We start from the raw sequence: 22,115 nt of genomic DNA, 5'->3' as shown, positions 1-22,115 counted from the left end.
CATTTAATATCATGTGTTTACTATATTTTCCAAAAATGAAACAGAAGCCATCCATTATAAACAAGCATATGATACTTTGCCCAAAAGTTGTGAGTGTTGCAGTTTTTATGCAATGGAATTGTATGCAACAGATGATATATGATGGAAAAGTAATGTCAACAACAACTAACAAATTGCTAGAAAAAAAACTGTGGAGATTTACAATCTGATGTGATTTTAAATATGATTACAAAACAATACGCACTGGGCATAAAAAAAAAAAAAAAAAAAAAAAAAAAAAACACTTGTTCCATTGATCTGCTGGACTTGAAAATATATTTCATTACCAAAAGGCACTAATAAATGAAGGCAATATATCAGTGAATATTGGTTAATATGTATGAACTGGCTTATAGTATTTTATTACACATCATGTTTAAAGAAAACCTTTTCTACAGCACAAAAAGTCTTCATTTAAAATATGTCTTCCAGATTTACTAAATGAAATTTTCCTGTATCAGAGCAGCAGATTTAAAGGTGATTGATATAACATATAAAAATATGAATTTTAATATCCAGATATAGATAATAAGGTTAAAAATATTTTCAGTATGCAATATTTTCATAAGAGATAGTTAAAACAACCTTCGTAAGAAAATGTACAACAAAATAACTATTTTAAGAAAATGATAATAACATCTTTTACCTGAAAGAATAGCATGATCCAACAGAAATATAATTCGCTTTACAGCCTTTTTAATTTCTTTCATCAACTTAGGCATTTTTGTACCTGTTGCCTGAAAATTTTCAGTTTTTTTATTAACGAAGAATATTAGTTTTAAAAACTTGAAGATTATATTACAAGATACATATATACTGCTATGCTTAATACATTCTGATCACTAAAACGTAATTTAATAGTACATTAATTCACACTGAGAAATGAATTATGCTGAAATTCGAATATCATAATTTGAATAATCTATTAAAAATATGAAAATGTAGTCTGCAAAATAAATTATGCAAATTTACCATTTTTAGAATATCAGACATTTCTACAAGCTCTGCAGTATTTGTAACAGGTCTGATTAAAAGCTCTTGCATTAATCGAAATTCTTCACAAATTCTAGTAAAAAGACACATTATATTTTGAATTAAAAATTTAAAACAAGTAAATAAATAAAAAAAAATATAATTAATGAAAATTAAACAAATTTATTTAAAAAAAAAATTAGTTTTCCTAATCTAAAAATTCTGTATGCCAGAAAATTTCGAACAGCAGAAGAAAAAATAACTATTCATGTAATAATTTTGAAAAATTCCAATTTTTAATTCAAGATATGTTTTACTTACTTTTGTGTATGACCAGCATTAACTTCAACTTGATATTTAATTAATTTTTGGCTAATACGATCAATCTTTGAGCAAAGCTGTTTTTTCATCTTATCACAATTCAAATTTATCACATTAAGGTTAATGTTGCTCCTTTCTGAATTTATAAAATCTTTGTGTGCATGCAAATCTTTAATTTTCTGCAAAGCCAACAGAATAAATGAAATACACAAAATCATCTGTTAAATAAAGTACACTAAATATACAAGAAAAAAGATTTTAGAAAATTATATAAAAATGATATAAATGTTATGAAATGCGCTGAAATAATAATCTTGGTTACAAAATCTTACTTTTGGAAACTTGTAAACATCAAGTTCTTCATCAGAATTCAGAAAAGAATTAATTTCTTCCTCAAGTGTTCCATCCAAAATGTACTTAAATTTTTCATAACGTTTTATGTATCTAAAGAAAGATAAAAATTCAAATTGGAATAAAAATAATTAAATTTAATTAACATGAACTGTAAAATTTAATTATATTCTTCTTTTTTTTCCTTTCCAATGAAATCAAAAAGACTTTTTTACATTTTATACTAAATTTGTACTTGCAAATGTATGTGTACATATATGCATGCATGTTATAAGTACATTATAAGATTCTAATGGTTGCATGAGTTTTCATATTCAACATAATCTCAACATTTATTACATAAAAACTAGGCATACAGTACAACTATCAGAAATCTCACTAAGGAGTATTCAATTTAAAATACACTAGTGAGTAAAACTTAAGCAACTCTTTTGGTTTTGGCCATAATTCTGCAAAAAATCAACTGATAGTCATGAAATTAAAATTATAGAGGCATAGTCTAGTACTTAATGGATGGAAAAAGTATATTAGGGGAAAAAAAGAACAGGATACAAGCAGTACAGAATAAATAAAAAGAGGCTTTTTTACAGAATGGCATTAACACAAAAAAACTGTCTGGCCAAGAGGGAGAACAAGCAACCAAAGAGTCTTAGTGCGAGATATGACCTCCTCTAACTGCAGTGGTTGTGCTGTACTGTCTGTTAATACTCAACACCAGATTATCTGTCAGTTCATGGGGTAAGAGTTCTCATTCTTCAAGAAGCATTTGTTTCAGTTGTCTGTTATTCTCCAGAGGGTTAAGGTCATGACACCAAGCCTGTTCGGTGGGATCAAAATCAGGGGAGCACATTGGCCAATCTATCCTGTGGATATTTTCACTTTCCAGGAGCTTTTTAACAGCAAGAGTTTTTGCAGCTATGCATTACCATCCATAAAAACAAAGTCAGGACCAATGACATGTCAGAAAAGACATACATAAGGGAGGATAACTTTCCCACAAATGATATATAGTAAGTAAACCTCTTTAAAAACTATGGGGAAAAGTTATAGTACTTTCAGAGGAAGAAGCCATCCATTCATAATAATTCATTCATCCATCCATTCATAATAATTCATTCATCCATCCATTCATCCAGAACCATCCATTCATAATAAGCATACAAGCACAGCAAGACCACCCCATCAGTCTCTATCCCTGATGCTAGTGGTATGAAAGCATGTCCCTACCTCTTTACATATCAAGTGGCACTAAGGATCATTTGTCAGACTGAAACAACTCTCACTGGTAAAGAGGATGCGATTCCAGTGATGAGGTGTACAGTCTTTGTGTTCTCTACACCACTGTAAGTGGTGCTGCTGATAGGTGGCTGCTGTCAATCATATGCAGCATTCAGGATGGTGAGAGAATTAGCCACCTTTATGAAGTCATATGGTCACAGTAAATTGGGATACCTCTCATCTGGTTGCAGTGCAGAACTGCTGAGCAATGTTCTCATTGTCTGGTTTCAATATCTTTTCACATGCAACACAATATACTGGTCATCATTCACCGTGTTTTCCTTGACCAATCTTTTTTACAACTGTAGCGGTTATTTGGCAGGCTTTCCAAGTATGTGAAACAACACTTTTATCAGTTCCAAACACTTGAAAGACAAGCATCAAACTATGCTCCTCCTTAAGCTTGCCAATCATTCTACCATTCTACTATGTGTAAAGACGTCCTGGTGCTTTTTTGTAAACATACTGTTTGTAGAATCTGACTTTCATTTGCAGAACAATGCCTAGAAAGTGCCTTCTTTTTTAATCTACCTTGCACTGCATTCTCTGGCTTTTCACATTTTGCATACCCTGATGTACCCTCATATACTTAAGAAATGTTTGACTAATATTCATTAATCCTACAAGAATAATATCACTTTTACAAAACATATTTAATTGTATGGAATGCATTATGGAACCTGTCATGCATCACTTAAAAATATAAAGCAAGTTTTATTGTAACCCCTAAAATTCCATTTCTCAAAAAGGGAGCATTTGTGTTTTTGTGTTTTACGTATTAGATAAATGAATATACAGTGACACATAATATATCATATATATATATATATATATAACAAAATATGATAGCTGTTTCAAAAAAATAATTGGTGATATCAAAATTAACATTCTAAATTTGATGATCTGCTCTTAAATTCAACTCTTCTCACAGGTTCCAGATTTTTCTAGCTTAAGTAACGTTTTAATGCAGATACTTCTTGTCCAATCAAATTAATTGTAAACCAAAACTCTGAACTGAAACTCCCACTCCCAACCTTCTTCCTCTGAAAGTACTATAACTTTTCCCTTTTTCTGCATAAGCTCTCCAGCCGGCGAGATGCTTTTTGTGTAAGCTGCTGCTGTTTACTTGCTTAAAACGACATCTTTTATAAATATGTAATGATTTTAAAAAATCTGTAGATGAAAGCACTGGAACTTTTAACAGTTTATGATATTGCGTAGATGACCGAGAAGACCGTAGTGTGGCAGAGTGGAAAGCATGACGACGTAATTTAGCACAAAGTATCTTGAAAAATCGCAATCTTTATTTTTTTACTCATATCAAATCAACCTTTTTCAGACGTTTTCTAATTATATTTGAATACAGTAAGTTGCATTTTGAAGTACGGCGTCGTTTTAAGAAAGTAAGCGGCAGCAGCATACACAAAAAGCATCTCGCCGGCTGGAGAGCTTATGCGGAAAAGGGGAAAAGTTATAGTACTTTCAGAGGAAGAAGGTTAGGAGTGGGGAAAGTTTCAGTTCAGAGTTTTGGTTTACAATTTATTTTATTGGGTAAGATATATCTGCATTGAAACATTATGTAAGATAGAAAAATATGGAACCTGTGAGAAGAGGTGAATTTAGGGGCAGATCACCAAATTTAGGATGTTAATTTTGAGATCGCCATTTTTTTTTTTTAAACAGCTATCGTATTTTGTTATATCTTACACACACGCACACACATATATGTAAAGTAAGAAATTTAAAACTAATGTTTCACAAAGGCCAAAAATTTGAAATTCATAATTAATAAATTTCAAATAATTCTATAAATGCAACAAAGAATTTAAAAAAGTTAAAACCAAAACTTTTGAACAAGCAATACACCAATTAAAAAATTTAATGAAATTTAAAGAAAAAAGAACATAACAGAAGAGGAATTCAATCATCTTCAATGCCACTTCATCAGGGGGGGAGGAACATTGAAATCTATCTTTTGCAAAAATCCTTGCTTTTCTGTATTCATATCAAAAATCTATCAAATATATCTGCATTGCAACTAACTGCAGGAAACAATAGAAAATACTGTGAGATTAGTGCCACATGTGCTTATACCACAGGATTTTTGAGTACAAATCTAGCAGAATATAGTACTACAAGTTGGGGAAAGCAGTGCAATATTTGGAATGAAGGCTCTTGTGCAATATGTGGAATAAAAGGTCATGTACATTTATGCAAGGCATTTTGAACTATTTTTAATCAATGAAATCATCATAACAGAATTGAAAAAGATTAAAATATTTATCAACTATTTACTTTCAATCAAATGGATCTGCTTTCATAATCAGAATCACAATTAAAACAGGAAGTCTGTGAAAAATACCAAATATGAGTTTGTCTATGTTTAGCATTTCGCTAATCTAACAAAAACAGAATTCTTCTGGTCAACATCATCTGCCATTCATGGAGGGTCTAGTATGAATAATAACATGTCTGTAACCAGCAGCCATAGGTAGTTGTAGTAAGTTAAAGATAGAAGGTTAGGAATATGCTTGTAACTCACATCTGTAAACCAGAATATAAGCTGAACTGCATGCAGAGACATTCTGAACCCAATATCATGAATGAAATTATTTCCTCTGGCACTGAAGAAGCAGGTTAAAATGAGAGAGGCATTAATGAAAGATGGTTGGCCAGTGTATGTCTACAGTCCAGTATGTCATCTGTTTTTGGAATGTATTTGATAGCATAATGCAGACAGTCTATTACCACCATGGTTGTGGACATGCTCTTGCTAAGGCATATTGCCACAGTGATTATATATCTGAAAATTACACAAATCTCTTGCTTTTACCATGCTAAATTTAAACAAAATATTGATAAAGAGATTCCATCCACAGGTATTACATATATTGTTTGGCATATACTACCTATTGACTAAAGACACAAAATTGACAGTAACTGTGCAATTTTACTGCTTTTGCTGTTGGTGTATAACATACACAAAAGAAACTCAAAAAATTACTTACTGTTCTAGACCTATATGATTATACTTTAAATCCTTTTCCACTGAATTAACGCAGAATTCTACTTTTTGGTCATTAGGAGGAATAGCATATAAATTCATTCCTTCACTGTCTAAAATTCTGAGTAAAATTTTATCAGGCTAAAAATATAAAATATTTGAAACATCAAGTTAGATAAGTTAAAAGAACAAAGATTAATGAAAAGATTTACCATGAATAATTTTATTATTCATATATTTTCAATAAAAATGACACAAATATGAATACAGGCATGTAATCATTTATCAACTAAAAGAATACAATTAAAGTTGATCAAAAACAAAGTTAGGAAACTAATACTTAAAAAATATTCTTTATTAAATTTTACTTTATACTTCATTAAATTTTACTTTATATTTATTACTGAAAATATACATGAAGCATATTGGAAAATATCAACATATCAAATGGAAAAAAAAACATATGGGAAAAAATCAATGTATTTTTAATAATACCATATTATTTTATAATCAATGTATTAAATACCTATAAAAGTTTCCAAGATATTAAAAAGATGTATTTTAAAAAATCAATAATAAATTGCAAGTCATGCATTATCTAAATTTAAATATTATAACTTTCCTCCAACAGATATACAATTTATTCTTACTTCTTCTTTTGCTATCTTTAACAAAGAAATATCATACAAAATATAATAAAAAGTGTGTACCCTGGGAATGTCTTTTGAAATCTCAAGCAAACTGTATATAACAGATATAAATTCTTTCTTCCATTTCTCATATTTCATTTCAAGTTTTATAGAACGACGTTTTACAACCACACAGATAGTGAGAATAGGAAAATTAGGAAAAACAATATCCTTCATCTCTGAAATGTTGTTGCCAATCTAAATGGAATAAAAATCATATACTGATAATCTAAAATACTACAAAATTACAGTGTTATATATTCAGGCATTCTTTATCTATCTATGGCACTCATGTATTAAAAATAAAAATAAATATCAGTTTCTTTGCAAAATTTAAATTGTAATCAATCTTTAATAAATTTTAAGCTATTTTTATAAAAATAGACCTTTTATAATACGGTAATCAAAAATTAAAAATACCAAAGCAAATTATTCATGCTCTGCATGGGAACTTTGCTTTGCATGATTTTATTAACAACTATACCTATTTTAATTAACAACTAAACCTATTAAATTAACAATTATACCTATTTTAATGGAGCTACATCAATTCTATTGTAGGTTTGCGATGACATATTAATTTCTTTATTATGTTACTTTTTAATTATCTATAATGGAAGATATTCTGGAAGGTGGGAAAATTATTTAATGGTTGTCAGGGGTTGGGTTATCATTCCTGTCAAATATCTGTGCATGTAATGCAGAAGACTGCTGATTTAAGCAATTTTAATGAAGGCCAAATATTTAAGTCAAATTTGAATGAATATAAGTATATGATGAAGGCTAAGAATTAATACAAAATGAAATGGTACTGCTAGCCAGATATTTGCAAGCTGCTGTTGTTAATGGAAAATAAAAACTGAAATTGACTGTAGATGGTGAGGCATTAGATATCTAACTTTGATCAATGAATATGGATATCATAAACAAAAGGCAAATATGTGACTTCAGGTTACTCAATCAACAGCCAAAAACAATACAGGCTCAACTGCATATGAGCACATAGTTCAATAGGCTCTAGTGGAGAATTATGTGTAACATGAATACAAGATATTTTCCCTTAGGAACTCCTCCAGAAAGGTATCCCACTTCTTAAGTAGATAGCTCTTATGTGCTTTGCCATATTTAAATAACTTAATATGGTGGAGAAAGGGTTCCAAAGCAGATGCCTCTCTCGTGTACTTTTGTTAACCCAACATCCTGAACATTAATGACTATAGGGAGCCATGAATGGACCATGCAATACCAGAAAAGAGTTTCCTGGGAGCCTGAACTATGTTTCCACATCACATTGATGGTTGAATCAGGGAATGCTGTCTTTCAGCAAACAGGTGACTGTCATATGTATTTAAGATGTAAACATGCCTATAGGCAGGAACAGTGTTTTAAAGGATGTTTTCAGATGCATCCCAAGAGTCAGTGGTTATTGTAGAGCACACCAAAACATCTGCTGAACCAGTGACGCTATCATGGCTGAACATATTGTGAATATCATGGCTGAACCAGTTAAATCCTTTCATGGCTCCTCTCTTATCAATAATGGATTGTTCCAACAGAGAATGCTCTTTGTCATGAGGTCAGGCCTGTATGACAGTAATTTGAGACATACCAATGCATTTCAGTTGATGTTCCTGGTTTCCTAACTTCGCAGACATTAATTGTATTCAGTACATCTGGAATACATGCTCATCAACCATCTTCGCATAATCTACAGGAATTTCATGGCATTTGCTTGTAATTTTGATGCAGTCTTTCTCTGGATACATACTAAAGACTTCTCAAATTCATGTCATAATGGGTTGCAGATATTTTGTGTGCCAAAGGTTGAGCAAAATGGCATTAGGAAGGGTTGTGTGTGTTCTGATCGATTATTGTATGACCAATTTAGAAATTTTGAACTTTCAAATCCTGTGAACCTTGAGAGAGATTTGAGGTTTGTAAAACAGAATCTTAATACTTTTTTTTAATTGCACACTTGCATTTCTTCATAGTGATCAGCAGAAAGGAAAAATTATAATGCTTTTCCAGATTGTCGAAACACTTAAACCTCCATTATTACAAAATATACAGAGTTGGTTTATGCTTAATTTGATATAATTTTGAAATTTGGAATTACGGTTCAGCCATAGCTGAATGACAAAGTTGGGGAAAATCACAGGAAGTTTGATGACATCATAAGCTGTGCACATGGACAGTGAGTGGCCATGCATCCTCACTCCCATGCATTCTTGTCTAGTGAACAGCTAAGGCTCAGTTGCTTGTTGGATGCGATTATGAATAGTGCACAGTTTGTGAATTTTGTTTCACTGAAATTAATAAAATTTTAAAATGAGTCAATGAAACAATTTGTTGAAAGGGGGAAGAGAGCAAGCAACTGCTTGATATTACAATTAATAGAAAATTGCGTTTTATATCACCATCTGTATACATTCACCCATCAGTTAATTCAACCGATTTAACATTTTTTCTCTTTAGTGTACTTATAACTCAGAGTCAAGTTTGCTCACTGATGAAGAGATCGATATTCATACAGACGTATTGATTATTATGATAACAGATTTTAATTTAGATGCAAAATGAAATGAAAAGGCATTCAACTTCCTAAAACAACACTTTAATCTGAACATGGTATTTTTGAATTATTTAAGTACACTTGGCAATTTTTTTATACATTTTACATTCACACGAAATAGTACTGACACACAGTTATTGAATCACAATTGCTATTTTTTGTATCCTCATTCCATATTGCATAAAATTGTTATGAAAAGAAATTTCATACAGAAATGAATAAATATTGCTTACATTTTGCAAAAGAAATTTTTTTCTTAAAAAAAAATTCTCAGTTAACAAAAAGAACAGTAAGTCTATGCATTAAACCACAGCGGCTGTGTGGGGAACAGTAGGTCTATGCATTAAACCCCAGCAGCTGTATGAGAAACAGTTAAGTCTATGCATTAAACCCCAGTGGCCATATGGAACAGAGAGCCTCACATCAATCTTTCTTCTTTTTTTGTCAAGTCTTTTGGATTTTAACCTGAAAACACACCTACACATTTTAACACAAAATTTTGGAAAGATGAATTTTATTGACATCTAGTGGAAACATCTGCTAAAGAAAGAAAAAGTATATTTTAATTTCAATGCTATCTGGATTACCAATATCATCTTGTGACAGTCCTGAGTGTTACTATGTTTCAAAATGTCATCTAGGAAAATCAGAAATTTTCAAGTAATCAGTGCACTCAGCTTTCTCAAAAAATTTTTTTAACTTTAAAATTATGTCAACAGTTCAGATCATAGATAACCTATTATTAACAAACTCTGCATGTTTCTAGCAACTTATATTATATGAAGAATATGTTACAAATACGACTTCAACTGTCAACCAGTTGAAATAGTCACAGCTACCACATTTTAAATTGTTATTCAAGTAATTTTTATGAAATTACATTAAAAAAGTTAATCTTTAAGGTGCGTTTAAAAATTAAATACTCCAACGTCCTGTTAAAGTTTTTTTCTATAACACTCGTAAATTTATGTGATCTGAGCTTTGTTCAAGGACTTTAGCAAAATATTATTACAAATATTCTTTTAGCCATAGATATAACAAAATATTTCACAAATGATGTTTTTAAAAGGAGTAAAAAAAATGGATGTTGTATTTAAAAGAAAATAAAAAAAAGTTTCTATAAAAAGGTAATAGTATCTCATTAATTCTTTTAGAGTTGATCGATTTATTAGAATGTCTATCCTTTATATCACCTCCGTGCTCATATTACTCTATTTTCAGTTAGAATCCCATTTTGTGTCAATTTGCTGTCTCTAACAGCGGGTATTTTTTCTTCTTATTGCTTTGCAGTCCTTACTTTTCTACGTGGTTTGAGAGTATTGTCATTTGTTTTTGAAGAACTCATAATATATTGCGCATTTAGATATTTGTGAAAAAATAATAAAACAAAGCTAGATTTTCAAAATGGAAAAATGGCTAGGATTGACTAAGCGGAAAAGTGACGATTCACAGATGATGGATCCAGCACAATTCATTAAAAATACTGAAAAGAAAAGAAAAATTTTGGTACTTTTCCGTTTGGCCGGCGCAATCGATAAAGTCGCCGAAAATGGTAGAACTGATGCCAAAGCGAACATCTTCGCTGATAACCTTTCACGGCACTTTTTCAAAACAAGTCGCTGAGATTTATTATCAGATTTACCTTTTTTTTTTCAATATTGGCATACAGTTACATAGAATTTTTTTAATTATAATATTGAAATAATTCTTGCATTTAAACTCGTATTCCATACTGAGATTTAACTTGAAATTAATGTAGATAACTCCTGAGAGAATCAGATTTTTGTAGCGTATTTTACGTGAGATGAGATCGTTTGGGATCACGTGATATTAACCTGCGAATCAAGAGGTTATACCATGAAAGCATAGTAAATCTTTAATTTAACGTCTTTAAATTCTTAAATTAACGTCTTCTACAAATATGTCAAAAATGGATGAAAAACCAATGAAAATTTGGGATTTGCCCAGGACAGAGGAAGAAACCGTCAGATTCTTTCAAGCGAAAGGCGTTTTGCTATTTGTGAAAATAATCATGAAATGAAATTACATTTCGGAGACGAAATTCAATGGCGTTGCAACCTTTCAACTTGCCGCAGTAAAAGAAGTATACGGAAAGGCACATGGTTTGAATCATCAAGATTGAGTTTCTTGAAGTGTTTAAGATTCATTTATGGTTGGAATGAAGAATTAACTTCAGTTAAATGGTGTGAAAAGCAGTTGGAAATCAGTCACGGAACAGTTGTGGATTGGAATAACTACATGCGAGAGTTTTGTGTGGATTCTTTACTTAAACGTCAACAACGCAAAATAGGAGGCCCTGGTATGATCGTTGAAGTGGATGAAAGTATGTTCACGAAGCGCAAAAACAATGCGGGACGGATTTTACCACAACAGTGGATCTTTGGTGGAGTTTGTCGCGAAACAAACGAATGTTTCCTTGTGATGGTGCCAAACCGATTCATGAGTATTATATTAGAGGCAATAAATGAAAACATCGAAAAAGGAACTACAATATATTCCGATTCATGGAAATCATATTGCACTGAAAAACTGGAAGAGGAAAGTTTCGAACATTTCAAAGTGAACCATAAATACAATTTTGTAGATCCGGAAACTGGAACGCACACGCAAAAAATTGAAAGACAAGTGCAAAATGGCGGAATAAGAAACACAGAGGAACTGTTCGGCATCATCTGGAAAGTTACCTCGCCGAATTTATGTGGCGAAAGGACACAAAAGACCCATTTGAAAAAATTCTAAACGATATTAAAATATTTATGCCTCCAAAATAAAAAAAAATGTTTAAAATTCTTAGAATTAACATTTCTTGACATTTTTTTTATGTGTATACTGTGTGTTGTCGCCAATAAGGTCTGCTTGGCGAGATTTGTGCTGGAGAAAGGGAAATGGCGAGGTTTGCGCCGGCGAAACGGAAAAGTACCAAAATTTTTTTATAGAAAATACAGTGAAATTAATTTTATCATTTGGCTTATCTTGAAACGGAGATGAAATGGACCCTCAACCTCAGTGTGCTGTTTGTAGTGAACTTTTATTTAATCGGTTAAAATGCGGTTTAGCCCACTGCTTGGCGATTGTTTTTTAATGGGCAATAAACGCGCCAACATGGCTAACCCGATGTTTTGAAGCTGTGTTGTTATTCTGTTGCCACTAAATGTTATCGCCCTGTGTTATATTTAAAGAAATTAAATATTGAAAAATCTGCATAAATGTTTCTCGCATTGTGATAAAACAACGGTAGCTAGAGCCATCAAGTTTTGAATAACATACGTTTCCAACCTAATATGGGTATCTGGAAGCCCAAACTTTGGAATTTTTTTTATTATCTGATTGCTATTTTGTAAAACTTGAACGAATTTTTGATTAGCAAACTCAAAGATTTCAAAGCGAGCAACGGCAACACAGTGCGAGAAAAAAAACATTTTTACGTGCAGAGTGCAAAACTGTGTATCGGAAATTCTAAAGATATGCTCATTTTAAAATTATATTGCGATATTGCTGTTGAACTGAATTTTATGGTTTAAGTGTAAAGAACATTATATTTGATAAAAAAAGGTAACACACAAAACGCTAAAAAAAACGCCCCTTTGGGCGTAATGTAAAATCTAAAAGCTTTCATTTTTTTAAATTTATTTATTTATTTATTTTTATTTTTTCTTGTTAATTCTGTTGCGGTTTGAATATTCTTATGCGGTGGTTCTTTTTTTTAATCGAGTGTTTTCCTCCCCTGTGGGTTTTAGCCTTTTTTCTGCATATATTACGGAAACGGCGTATAAAACGTTAGTAAATTTATTTAAAGATGAGGAGGGATCCAAAAGGGTTTCCCCCTGAGATAAACTCATATATAAAAACTTTCTAGAAGACTTTACATTTTCCTTGAAAAGGGTAAGTGACAAAATTTTTCTTGTATGGTTCGTTTTAAAGTTGCTTATTTTTAATATTTTGTATTTCTTTTTGGCTCAATCCTAGAAGACTGGAAAAGCTGACGTTGTGCTATTCTCTGATGTTTTTTTTTTTAATGAAAATAGATCGATATGTACATGGGCAAAGCCAATGCAGTGCGCAATGCCGACGTTGTGCGCGATGCCGAGTATGTACAATTCTGGGATGTTTTTTTGAAGTGAAAATAGATCGATGTGCACATGGGCAAAGCCATTGTAGTGCGCAATGCCGAGGTTTTGCGCGATGCCGAGTTTGTGCAATTCTGGGATGTTTTTTTAAGTGAAAATAGATCGATGTGCACATGGGCAAAGCCAATGTGTTGCGCGATGCCGAGTTTGTGAAAATTCTGGGATGTTTTTTTAAGTGAAAATAGATCGATGAGCCCATGGGCAAAACCAATGTAGTGTGCAATGCCGAGGTTGTGTGGGATGCCGAGTTTGTGCAATTCTGGGATGTTTTTTAAGTGAAAATAGACCGATGTTCACATGGGCAAAACCAATGTGGTGCGCAATGCCGAGTATGTACAATTCTGGGATGTTTTTTTGAAGTGAAAATAGATCGATGTGCACATGGGCAAAGCCATTGTAGTGCGCAATGCCGAGGTTTTGCGCGATGCCGAGTTTGTGCAATTCTGGGATGTTTTTTTAAGTGAAAATAGATCGATGTGCACATGGGCAAAGCCAATGTGTTGCGCGATGCCGAGTTTGTGAAAATTCTGGGATGTTTTTTTAAGTGAAAATAGATCGATGAGCCCATGGGCAAAACCAATGTAGTGTGCAATGCCGAGGTTGTGTGGGATGCCGAGTTTGTGCAATTCTGGGATGTTTTTTTAAGTGAAAATAGACCGATGTTCACATGGGCAAAGCCAATGTGGTGCGCAATGCCGAGTTTGTGCAATTCTGGGATGTTTTTTTAAGTGAAAATAGATCGATGTGCACATGGGCAAAGCCAATGTGGTGCGCAATGCCGACGTTGTGCACGATGCCGAGTTTGTGCAATTCTGGGATGTTTATGTTGTAAATTTCTACGAGGTTTAAACCTCTCCCATTTGTTGTGAATTACACGTAGCGTTTAAGCGAAACTAATGGTATTTTGTGTTTTAAACTTAAATTTCAGATTTTATTTTGTTTTTTAATTTTATTATATTTGTTGTCTTTTTTTAATTTCCTATCGTTGACAATATTACTTATCCTAGCTTTAGATATCGAAAAGCCATGGCTTTCACAGCGTTTTTTAATAACTATTCCAAGCAGACGATTTCTCTTGAAATTTTTACTTCGTAATTTGGGCAGTTAATTCAGTTGCCGTTTGAATGTTATTTGGTAGTTATCAATCGAGTGGTTTTATCTGTATGTTTTTAAGATTTTTCTGCATAAATTTCGTTAAATAACAGTCGCTATGCGTTTATCTGTGATGCTGAGAGAGGTGAGTGATTGTACATGTAAATTTATTACTTTATTGGAAGTGCAAGGGAAACGTACCGTCATTGAATGGTGTATGAAAGTTGGTTTGATTGCTACTTTTTTTGTTTGTTCGAAATGGGGTGAAAATATGCGTTTTTGTGAGAGAAAGGGAAGTATAGATGGATTTGAATGGCGATGTAGAAAGCAAGGAAAAGTGAATGCGCATGATGTTTGTAGGAGTATAAGGTGTTGGTTTTTGAAAATGGGAAATGAATCTGTGATTCAAGAAGTGAAAGTGTATGAACATGCTGTTGTTGATTGGTTTATGTTTTGCAGAGAAGTGTGTATGACGACTATGATAAATGATAGTGTTCCAATTGGTGGTGAAGGAGTAATAGTTGAAGTGGATGAGAGCAAATTCGGGAAAATGAAGTATGGAAGAGGAAAGCCCGTGGCAGGTCATTGGGTAATTGGTGGTATAAAGAGAGGAACGAACAGATGTTTTTTTTAGAGAGGTTGAGAATAGATCAAAGGAGAGTTTGGAGAGAGTGATAGTTGAATGGGTGTTTCCGGGATCAACTGTGGTTTCGGACTGCTGGAAGGCATATGGTGGACTAAAAAATTTAGGTTATAGCCATCTGACTGTCAACCACCGTCTGTACTTCCGTGATCCCGAGTCGGGTGCGCACACTAATTCCATAGAAGGTACCTGGTCTGGAATCAAACGTCATTTACGTCGAAATACAAACCACGTAGATGACGAATTTGATTCATATTTAGCGGAATATATGTGGCGAAAATGGCACAACCACTCACTAAGTGATGAACATTATCGTGCCTTTTTAGCGGCAATCATAAAGATTTATCCGCCGGAAACGGCCGATAAAACTGAGTAAATTTTCTTAAAGACCGGGTTTAGGGAGGTTTTCCCCCGACATCACTGTGAGAAATTAGATTTTTTAAATGTATTAACGTGTAGAATTCTAATACTAGAGTATAAAACGTGGTTTAGGAACTTAAGAAACAGGGAAATGAAAGCTGTGTATGATGTTGATATCCAATCATAAATATTTTTCTTTTTTATTAATGTAAAGCTTAAAAATTTTTAGAAAATAATGAAGATTGTTTACTTACTAGTACGTAAGAGATGGTGTCGTTACGTAGCAATAAGGTAATTTTGTAAAGATGATAAGTTAAAATGTTCCGCAATATGAAATTAAAATTTTAAAAAATCTGTTTTTATTTGTGTAAATACTAAAGCTTAAAAATATTCACCCTGTATGAGAGACTGCGACGTTTTTTACAGTTTTAATAATTGTTACAATTCACTTACCGTATTATAGTAGTTTGAAATACAAAAAATTTAGTATACTTATTTCTACATCTGTAGAGAATACATTGTGACGTCACAATCTTAGTCCCACCCATTTATGAACGTCACATAGCTCCGCCTTCGCAACTTTGTTTATGCAACGTATTCTGATATTTTACTGGCGATTTTCAAAAAATCGCCAAGCAGGGGCCTAAAGCACATTTTCACCATTTAATCAAAGTATGAAACCATCTTTCTTAAAAGACATCCTGAATCTAAGCATGCCAATTTAAAGAATAAATCTAAAGAATACTTTTAAGAAGAAATTATCAGAGTTCAAAAATAGTAAACAAGTAATGAAACCTTTTGTTGCTTCAAGTGAAAATGCTTTGGAAGCTAGTCACCTAGTAAGCCTAAGAATTGCCAAGACTGGACAGGCTCACACTATTGGAGAAAACCTTACATTACCAGCAGCTAAAGACATCATTTTAACATTATTTAATGAAAAATAGGCTAATGAACTTAGTAATATTCTGTTATCAAGTGGAGGAATTCATAAAATGACAAATTCCATAAAAAGACATTTATTCAAAAAATAAAACACAGTGAGTATTTCGCATCACAATAGGATGAAAATAGCGATATAACGAACTTCAATGATTAGTTTACATACCTTTCGAAGAAGACAAATTAATTGCTGAAGAGTATTCATTTTGTGCATCTCTTCATGATAGAGCAAATGCAAATTTAATTTTCAAAGTAATTGAAAGTTTTATGTCTGAGAATGATATTTCTTGGAATAAGTGCATTGCTGTATGCAGTGATGGAGATCAGGCTTTAACAGGGAAACACTCAGGTGTTATTTCTTAAAAAAAAAAAAAAAAAAAAAGTTACTCACTGCTCCATTCATCATAAGCCTTTAGTGGCCAAAACAATCCCCGGAAACCTGAAAATCGTTTTGAATCAAACTTTTAAAATTGTTTAAAATTATTATTATTTATTATTATTATTAATTTATTTATTAAAAGCCGAGCTTCAAGAATATTTACAATTTTGTGTCAAAAGATGGGCAGTGAATATGAAATACTTTTTTACATTCCAAAGTAAGGAGGTTACCCAGAGGGAAAGTTTAAAATCATCTTTTTGAACTTCGATCAGAAATTCAAATTTTCCTCAGTGATTAAATGTTTGAATTGCAAAAACGTTTATTTACAGAAGTATGGTTGGCGTGTTTAGCATATTTAGCTGATGTTTATGGAAAGTTAAATTAAATAAATTTAGGATTACAAGGACAAATTGTTAATTTGTTTACCATTAGAAATAAAATAAATGCAATCATAAAAGAACTCGATCTAATAACCAAAGAATTGGATAATATTATTTTAAGCTTTTCACTAGGTTTAGAAAGTTTTCTAATAGAAAATAATTTGAAAATAAAAGAAGAATTACCATCCAACATTAAAAATTTAATTTTCATTGATAAATATTTTCAACGTGTACTTTCCCGAGGATCATGACAAGGAAAATTGGATTAGAAATCCATTTTGTTCAAATGTATCTAAAATTTTATCTTGCGAAGATAAAGAACAATTGATAGAAACTTCCTATGATCTTACTCTAACTGAAGATTTGAAAAATAGCACAACTGCAAACTTTTGATTGAACCCAAAAAAAGGGTTTAAAGGCATTTCGAATAAAGCTATTAAATTTTTTCTGCCTTTTTGCCCAACTTATTTGCGTGAGCAAAGATTTTCTTCCATGTCATATTTACAAAATAAATTCAAAACAAAATTAAAAGCGGATGCTAATTTACAGTTAAAACTAAGTGAATTAAGACCAGACATAAAGAAATTGATTTTTCTAAAACAGGCCCAAATTTTGCACTAAATTTTAGAATTAAAGTATTATAACTTAAATTAAAATCTTAAAGATAATTAAAATGGTAGCCAATTTTTAATCTAATATCTTGTATGCATTTTTAATACCAATACCCAGTAAGTTGTGGAAATGGCAAAATTTATATTTTTTAAATATTTCTATTCAGAAATTGAAAAATAATCGCTGTAAAACATAGTGGTGGTACTAAAGTTCTTCAATTTTTGTTTAGATGGTATGCATTATTCAAAATGTTGAGAACTGCTGATAATTTTAATTAAAAGAAAAAAAGAAATTAATGAATGAATAAATTACAACTTATTAAATACAGAAGTTTTAGGTTTGTTTGATATTAGAACAAGAATCATCCAAAATAATGTTATAATAATCTTACCTCACGTATTTACATAGTTAGTTCATGCTTGTAAAACATTGTTAGTGATTAGAACACTAATATTTATAAAATATGATTCAATATTTCAAAATTTCTAAGTAAAATTTAAATAAAAAATGTACTTACTGCATACTTGTGAATCAGTTGTGTCCACTTCCAAATGTTGTCAGTGATTAATTGTCTCATGAGAGAAGACATAATTACACAAACAGATGAAAAGTATTTTTGAATTCTTTCAGAAGAAGTACCAGCCTTTTTAGGTACTAAATGTGCCCAATCAATATGACGATGCCTAATGAGAATCTGTACACAAGACTCAACCCACCTGAAATATTGGAACATAATAAATGAAAAGATTTAAAAAAAAATCTTTAAATTATTAATACTGTGAAATAAACTAAAAACAAAACAAAACAATAAATAGATAAATAAATAAATTTAAAAATTAAAATAAATGCTCTTCACACTTAAACCATAAAATTCAATTCAACAGCAATATGGCAAAATAATTTTAAAATGAGCGTATCTTTAGAATTTCCGATAAATTTTTGTTGTCCCCCCCCCTACAGTGTTGCTGTTGCTTGTTGTGAAATCATTGAGTTTCTTAATCAAAAAATCAAAAATTCGTTAAAGTGTTATAAAATATGAAATCATTAATAAAATCAATTCCAAATTGGGGCTTCCCATATTCAGTGGAGGATTACATTATTCAAAATTTGATGGCTCTAGGTACTGTTGTTTTATCACAATGTGAGAAACATACATACATTTATTTATGCAGATTCTCCATTATTTAATTTCTTTAAATATAACACAGGGCGATAATATTTGGTGACAACAATGTGATAAGTGAAATGGACAATTACAGTTTTTGATGGAAAATACCAAAATGAAATTAATAGCGCTTTTGCGCTAACGCCCTTTGGGCTAATAAAAAATTTACATTTAAAAATGAGATAAAAGATAACTGTGCAATGTAATATTTAAAAAATATATTAAAATGGAAAATAAAAAAGAGAAACAAAGATATAAAAGCACAATTACATAAATAAAATAATTAAGAAAAGCACATTATTTCAAATGTGTGCATTTGAAATTTATGTAATCAATTAAAGTATATTTATTTTTTTATAACATATAATATGAAGAGGAGTCATGTAAAAGTAAAGTCTTTGAAAGTAATTCCTGTTAAAGCTACGAAACATTTAAAAAAGCATTTTATGCTTCAAATGAAAATAATAAATTACAAACTGATTTTGAAAAATAATAGAATTCAACCTTAAATTGATAGTAATTTCAATAATTAACATTCAGGGAAAACATAACAGTAAATTTCTAGAATTAATATTTAAGTCCAGGGTTGTTGCCCCAGATGATACAGTGATTAGCAAAGGCTGTTACTAGTTCAAATCCAAGAGTATGGGCTTGACTCCACCATAAAGCTTGGCTAATGTGTTATCTTTCTGTGGAACATTCTCAATGATGAGACAGCTAAATGAGCTATGAGCTTGCCATTCTGAATAATGCTTAAGGCAATTATCCAGCCTCTCCCCCATTTAAAAAAGAGAAAGAAAAGAAAATATGGTTCCTATTAATTAGCAGCATAACAGTCTTGAAAGGCAACCAAATGCTGGTCACTAAAGACAAATTTTGTAATTTATTAAGGTTGGGATGTATTTCCTGCATTGTGAATCCTTTCTAGGTTAAACTTATAAATACCTTAGCCTCTAAAAAAGTATCATTGTGACCAAATTCAATTCAGTTTTACATAATCATTATTAATGCATTTACCATTAAGGAGTATTAAAAAAAACAGCTTTACATCTTAAAAATATGGATTTTCTATTGTAACAAGTATTTATTATAAAAAATATCCTCATGCATGGCAGAATAATCTTATATACAATAAGAAATTGTGCATAAAGTGATATATGTGTCATATATTTATCATATTGGATCAAATGTAAGGTGCCATATCTAGCCACTAAAATAAATATGTTTCATTTTGAAAAGTGCTGTTTTCTTTATTTGTAATAAAGTACAAAGTCCAAGATCTGGAATCATTGAAGTCTTGACGATTCCAGATTTCAGGTCATTAGTTTAAATGTAGTAAGACGACATGCAGACATGGCAACATTGGGAGTCTCATTTATTATTTAGGTCACTCAGGAAAATGATAATTCCGCACAACCATTCAAGGACCAAATGCATGATATTGGTCAACATCAATACAACATCAGTCAAGGTACTGTCATTGGCCAAAAGATAATGCATTATAATGAAAAGATATCACAATAGCACACATCAATGACAAAGAGGAAAATAATTAGTGTGCACTTTTAAACAGTAATGTATACTGCTTTTGATGAATGATTGATTATGATATTTATTAGTGTATTCTGGCTAGTTAAATTATTCTTTTAAATATAGTTATACACATACTGATATACAACTAAGTTTACATTTTGTCTCAAGAAGCTTAAAATTTTGCAGTAAATATAAAACAAAACAACAACAACAAAGACCAATAAAAGGACTCACTCGTAGCGCATACGGTGTTTAGCTCTGGTACACTGCTTACGAACTGATTTTCGGAATATTTTTACGGTATGAGGAAGAGGACTACTTGCAAATGCTGATATATCAATGAGATCAAGGTTTTGATACCTATTTAAAATTACATGCAAATACATAGGGATCAGATTATATAAAAATATTACTTTTCCATAATAACTGTACCATACTGTTTAATTCAGAATTTAAATTACAATAGAACTCTAAAGCTACGAGTGGCCAATACTGGGATTAGACTTTTTGCCACCCGGTGCAATCTCTGTGACTGCTGCCTGATGCATCCTAAAATTCTGCTACCTGGTTGTTCCTGAATTGTAAAATTTTGCCACCCCTATATTGTTTCACCTGTTGCACTGGGTCTGGCATAAGCCCTGCAATTGGCCACTTGTGAACGAATAAAAATTAAGAATTAACATCACACTTGTCAAACATAAATAAAAATTACATTAATAAATGCAAAATGCTTACTTTTGTGCCCAAAGGTTCAAAATCTTTCTCATGCATGGACGAGAAAAAAGAACCTTAGACTGAAGCATTGCTTTAGTAGATGAAACTAATTTTGGCCAAGGAAATGGTGATCGTACAAACCTAATTTTAATTTTTGCAAATAATAAAATAAATTAATAATACTAAGTTTTTATCTAACATGCTCATAAACATTGTTCACTATAAAACAATTACACACATTTTATAAAAATACATTGAAACATTATGCATTTAAAAAGATGAAAAAAATTCCTGAAATTAAAAAATTAGATCAAAGAAAAATTAAAACTTAATATTTCAGTATCTACTCTTTAGTCTCATGGCTAAATTTACAAATTCATTTAGAACGAATCTCTGTAAACTGATGATAGATATCTATTAATCATAGTTCAAAAACACATGTACATGTAAATAATGCATATAATTTGCACATGTGTATAATTTTTCCAAAATTTGAAAGTTTAAGACATGTTAATTTTGACATCCTCTCTCTAAACAGATTGCATAATAATAACTATTCAGTTTCCTATATATTGACTAACATCATAAATTGGAATAAAAATGAAATAGCAGATTGCATTTTGTTATCTTTGTTCTTCTGTTACTCCGAGATATGACCAGTACTTCAAAAATCATATTACAGAGTATGTTGTATCACAAACAGTGATGTCATGAGATTTTAAGTCACATACAGTAGCCAAAAAGCAACGAGGCATAACATGCAATGAAGGAACTGAGCGTCCACCAAGAGTCAAGCAAAAGGGGAGTATTAGAGTGAAGACTGCAGCTCTCAAGGTGAAAGCTGTAGTAATAAAAATTGCGGAGTTTGATAGCTTTTGCAACCTACAATATACTAGCTATAATAAAAAGATTATACTAGTTCAT

At 31.3% G+C, this 22,115-nt stretch overlaps 1 protein-coding gene across 1 annotated transcript in view; it reads right to left on the bottom strand.

Moving 5' to 3' along the window:
• Nucleotides 1-22,115, bottom strand: part of LOC118199199 (dynein axonemal heavy chain 3-like) — a 229,218-nt gene that overhangs the window by 193,470 nt on the left and 13,633 nt on the right. Inside the window, exons 5-13 of the mRNA XM_085820011.1 lie at nt 21,213-21,332; nt 20,712-20,837; nt 18,297-18,495; nt 6,676-6,852; nt 5,970-6,106; nt 1,665-1,776; nt 1,333-1,511; nt 1,012-1,105; nt 686-776 (exon numbers count right to left, since the gene is read on the bottom strand). Of these exons, the coding sequence (XP_085676137.1) occupies nt 686-776; nt 1,012-1,105; nt 1,333-1,511; nt 1,665-1,776; nt 5,970-6,106; nt 6,676-6,852; nt 18,297-18,495; nt 20,712-20,837; nt 21,213-21,332 (1,235 nt within the window). The remainder of the gene's footprint in view (nt 1-685; nt 777-1,011; nt 1,106-1,332; nt 1,512-1,664; nt 1,777-5,969; nt 6,107-6,675; nt 6,853-18,296; nt 18,496-20,711; nt 20,838-21,212; nt 21,333-22,115) is intronic.

Source organism: Stegodyphus dumicola, chromosome 7 (genome assembly GCF_044657685.1).
Source record: "Stegodyphus dumicola isolate Sdum_Otavi_A_Nest chromosome 7, ASM4465768v1".
In the NCBI taxonomy this organism is placed as follows: Eukaryota; Metazoa; Arthropoda; class Arachnida; order Araneae; family Eresidae; genus Stegodyphus; species Stegodyphus dumicola.
This window is presented reverse-complemented; position numbering and strand designations above follow the sequence as displayed.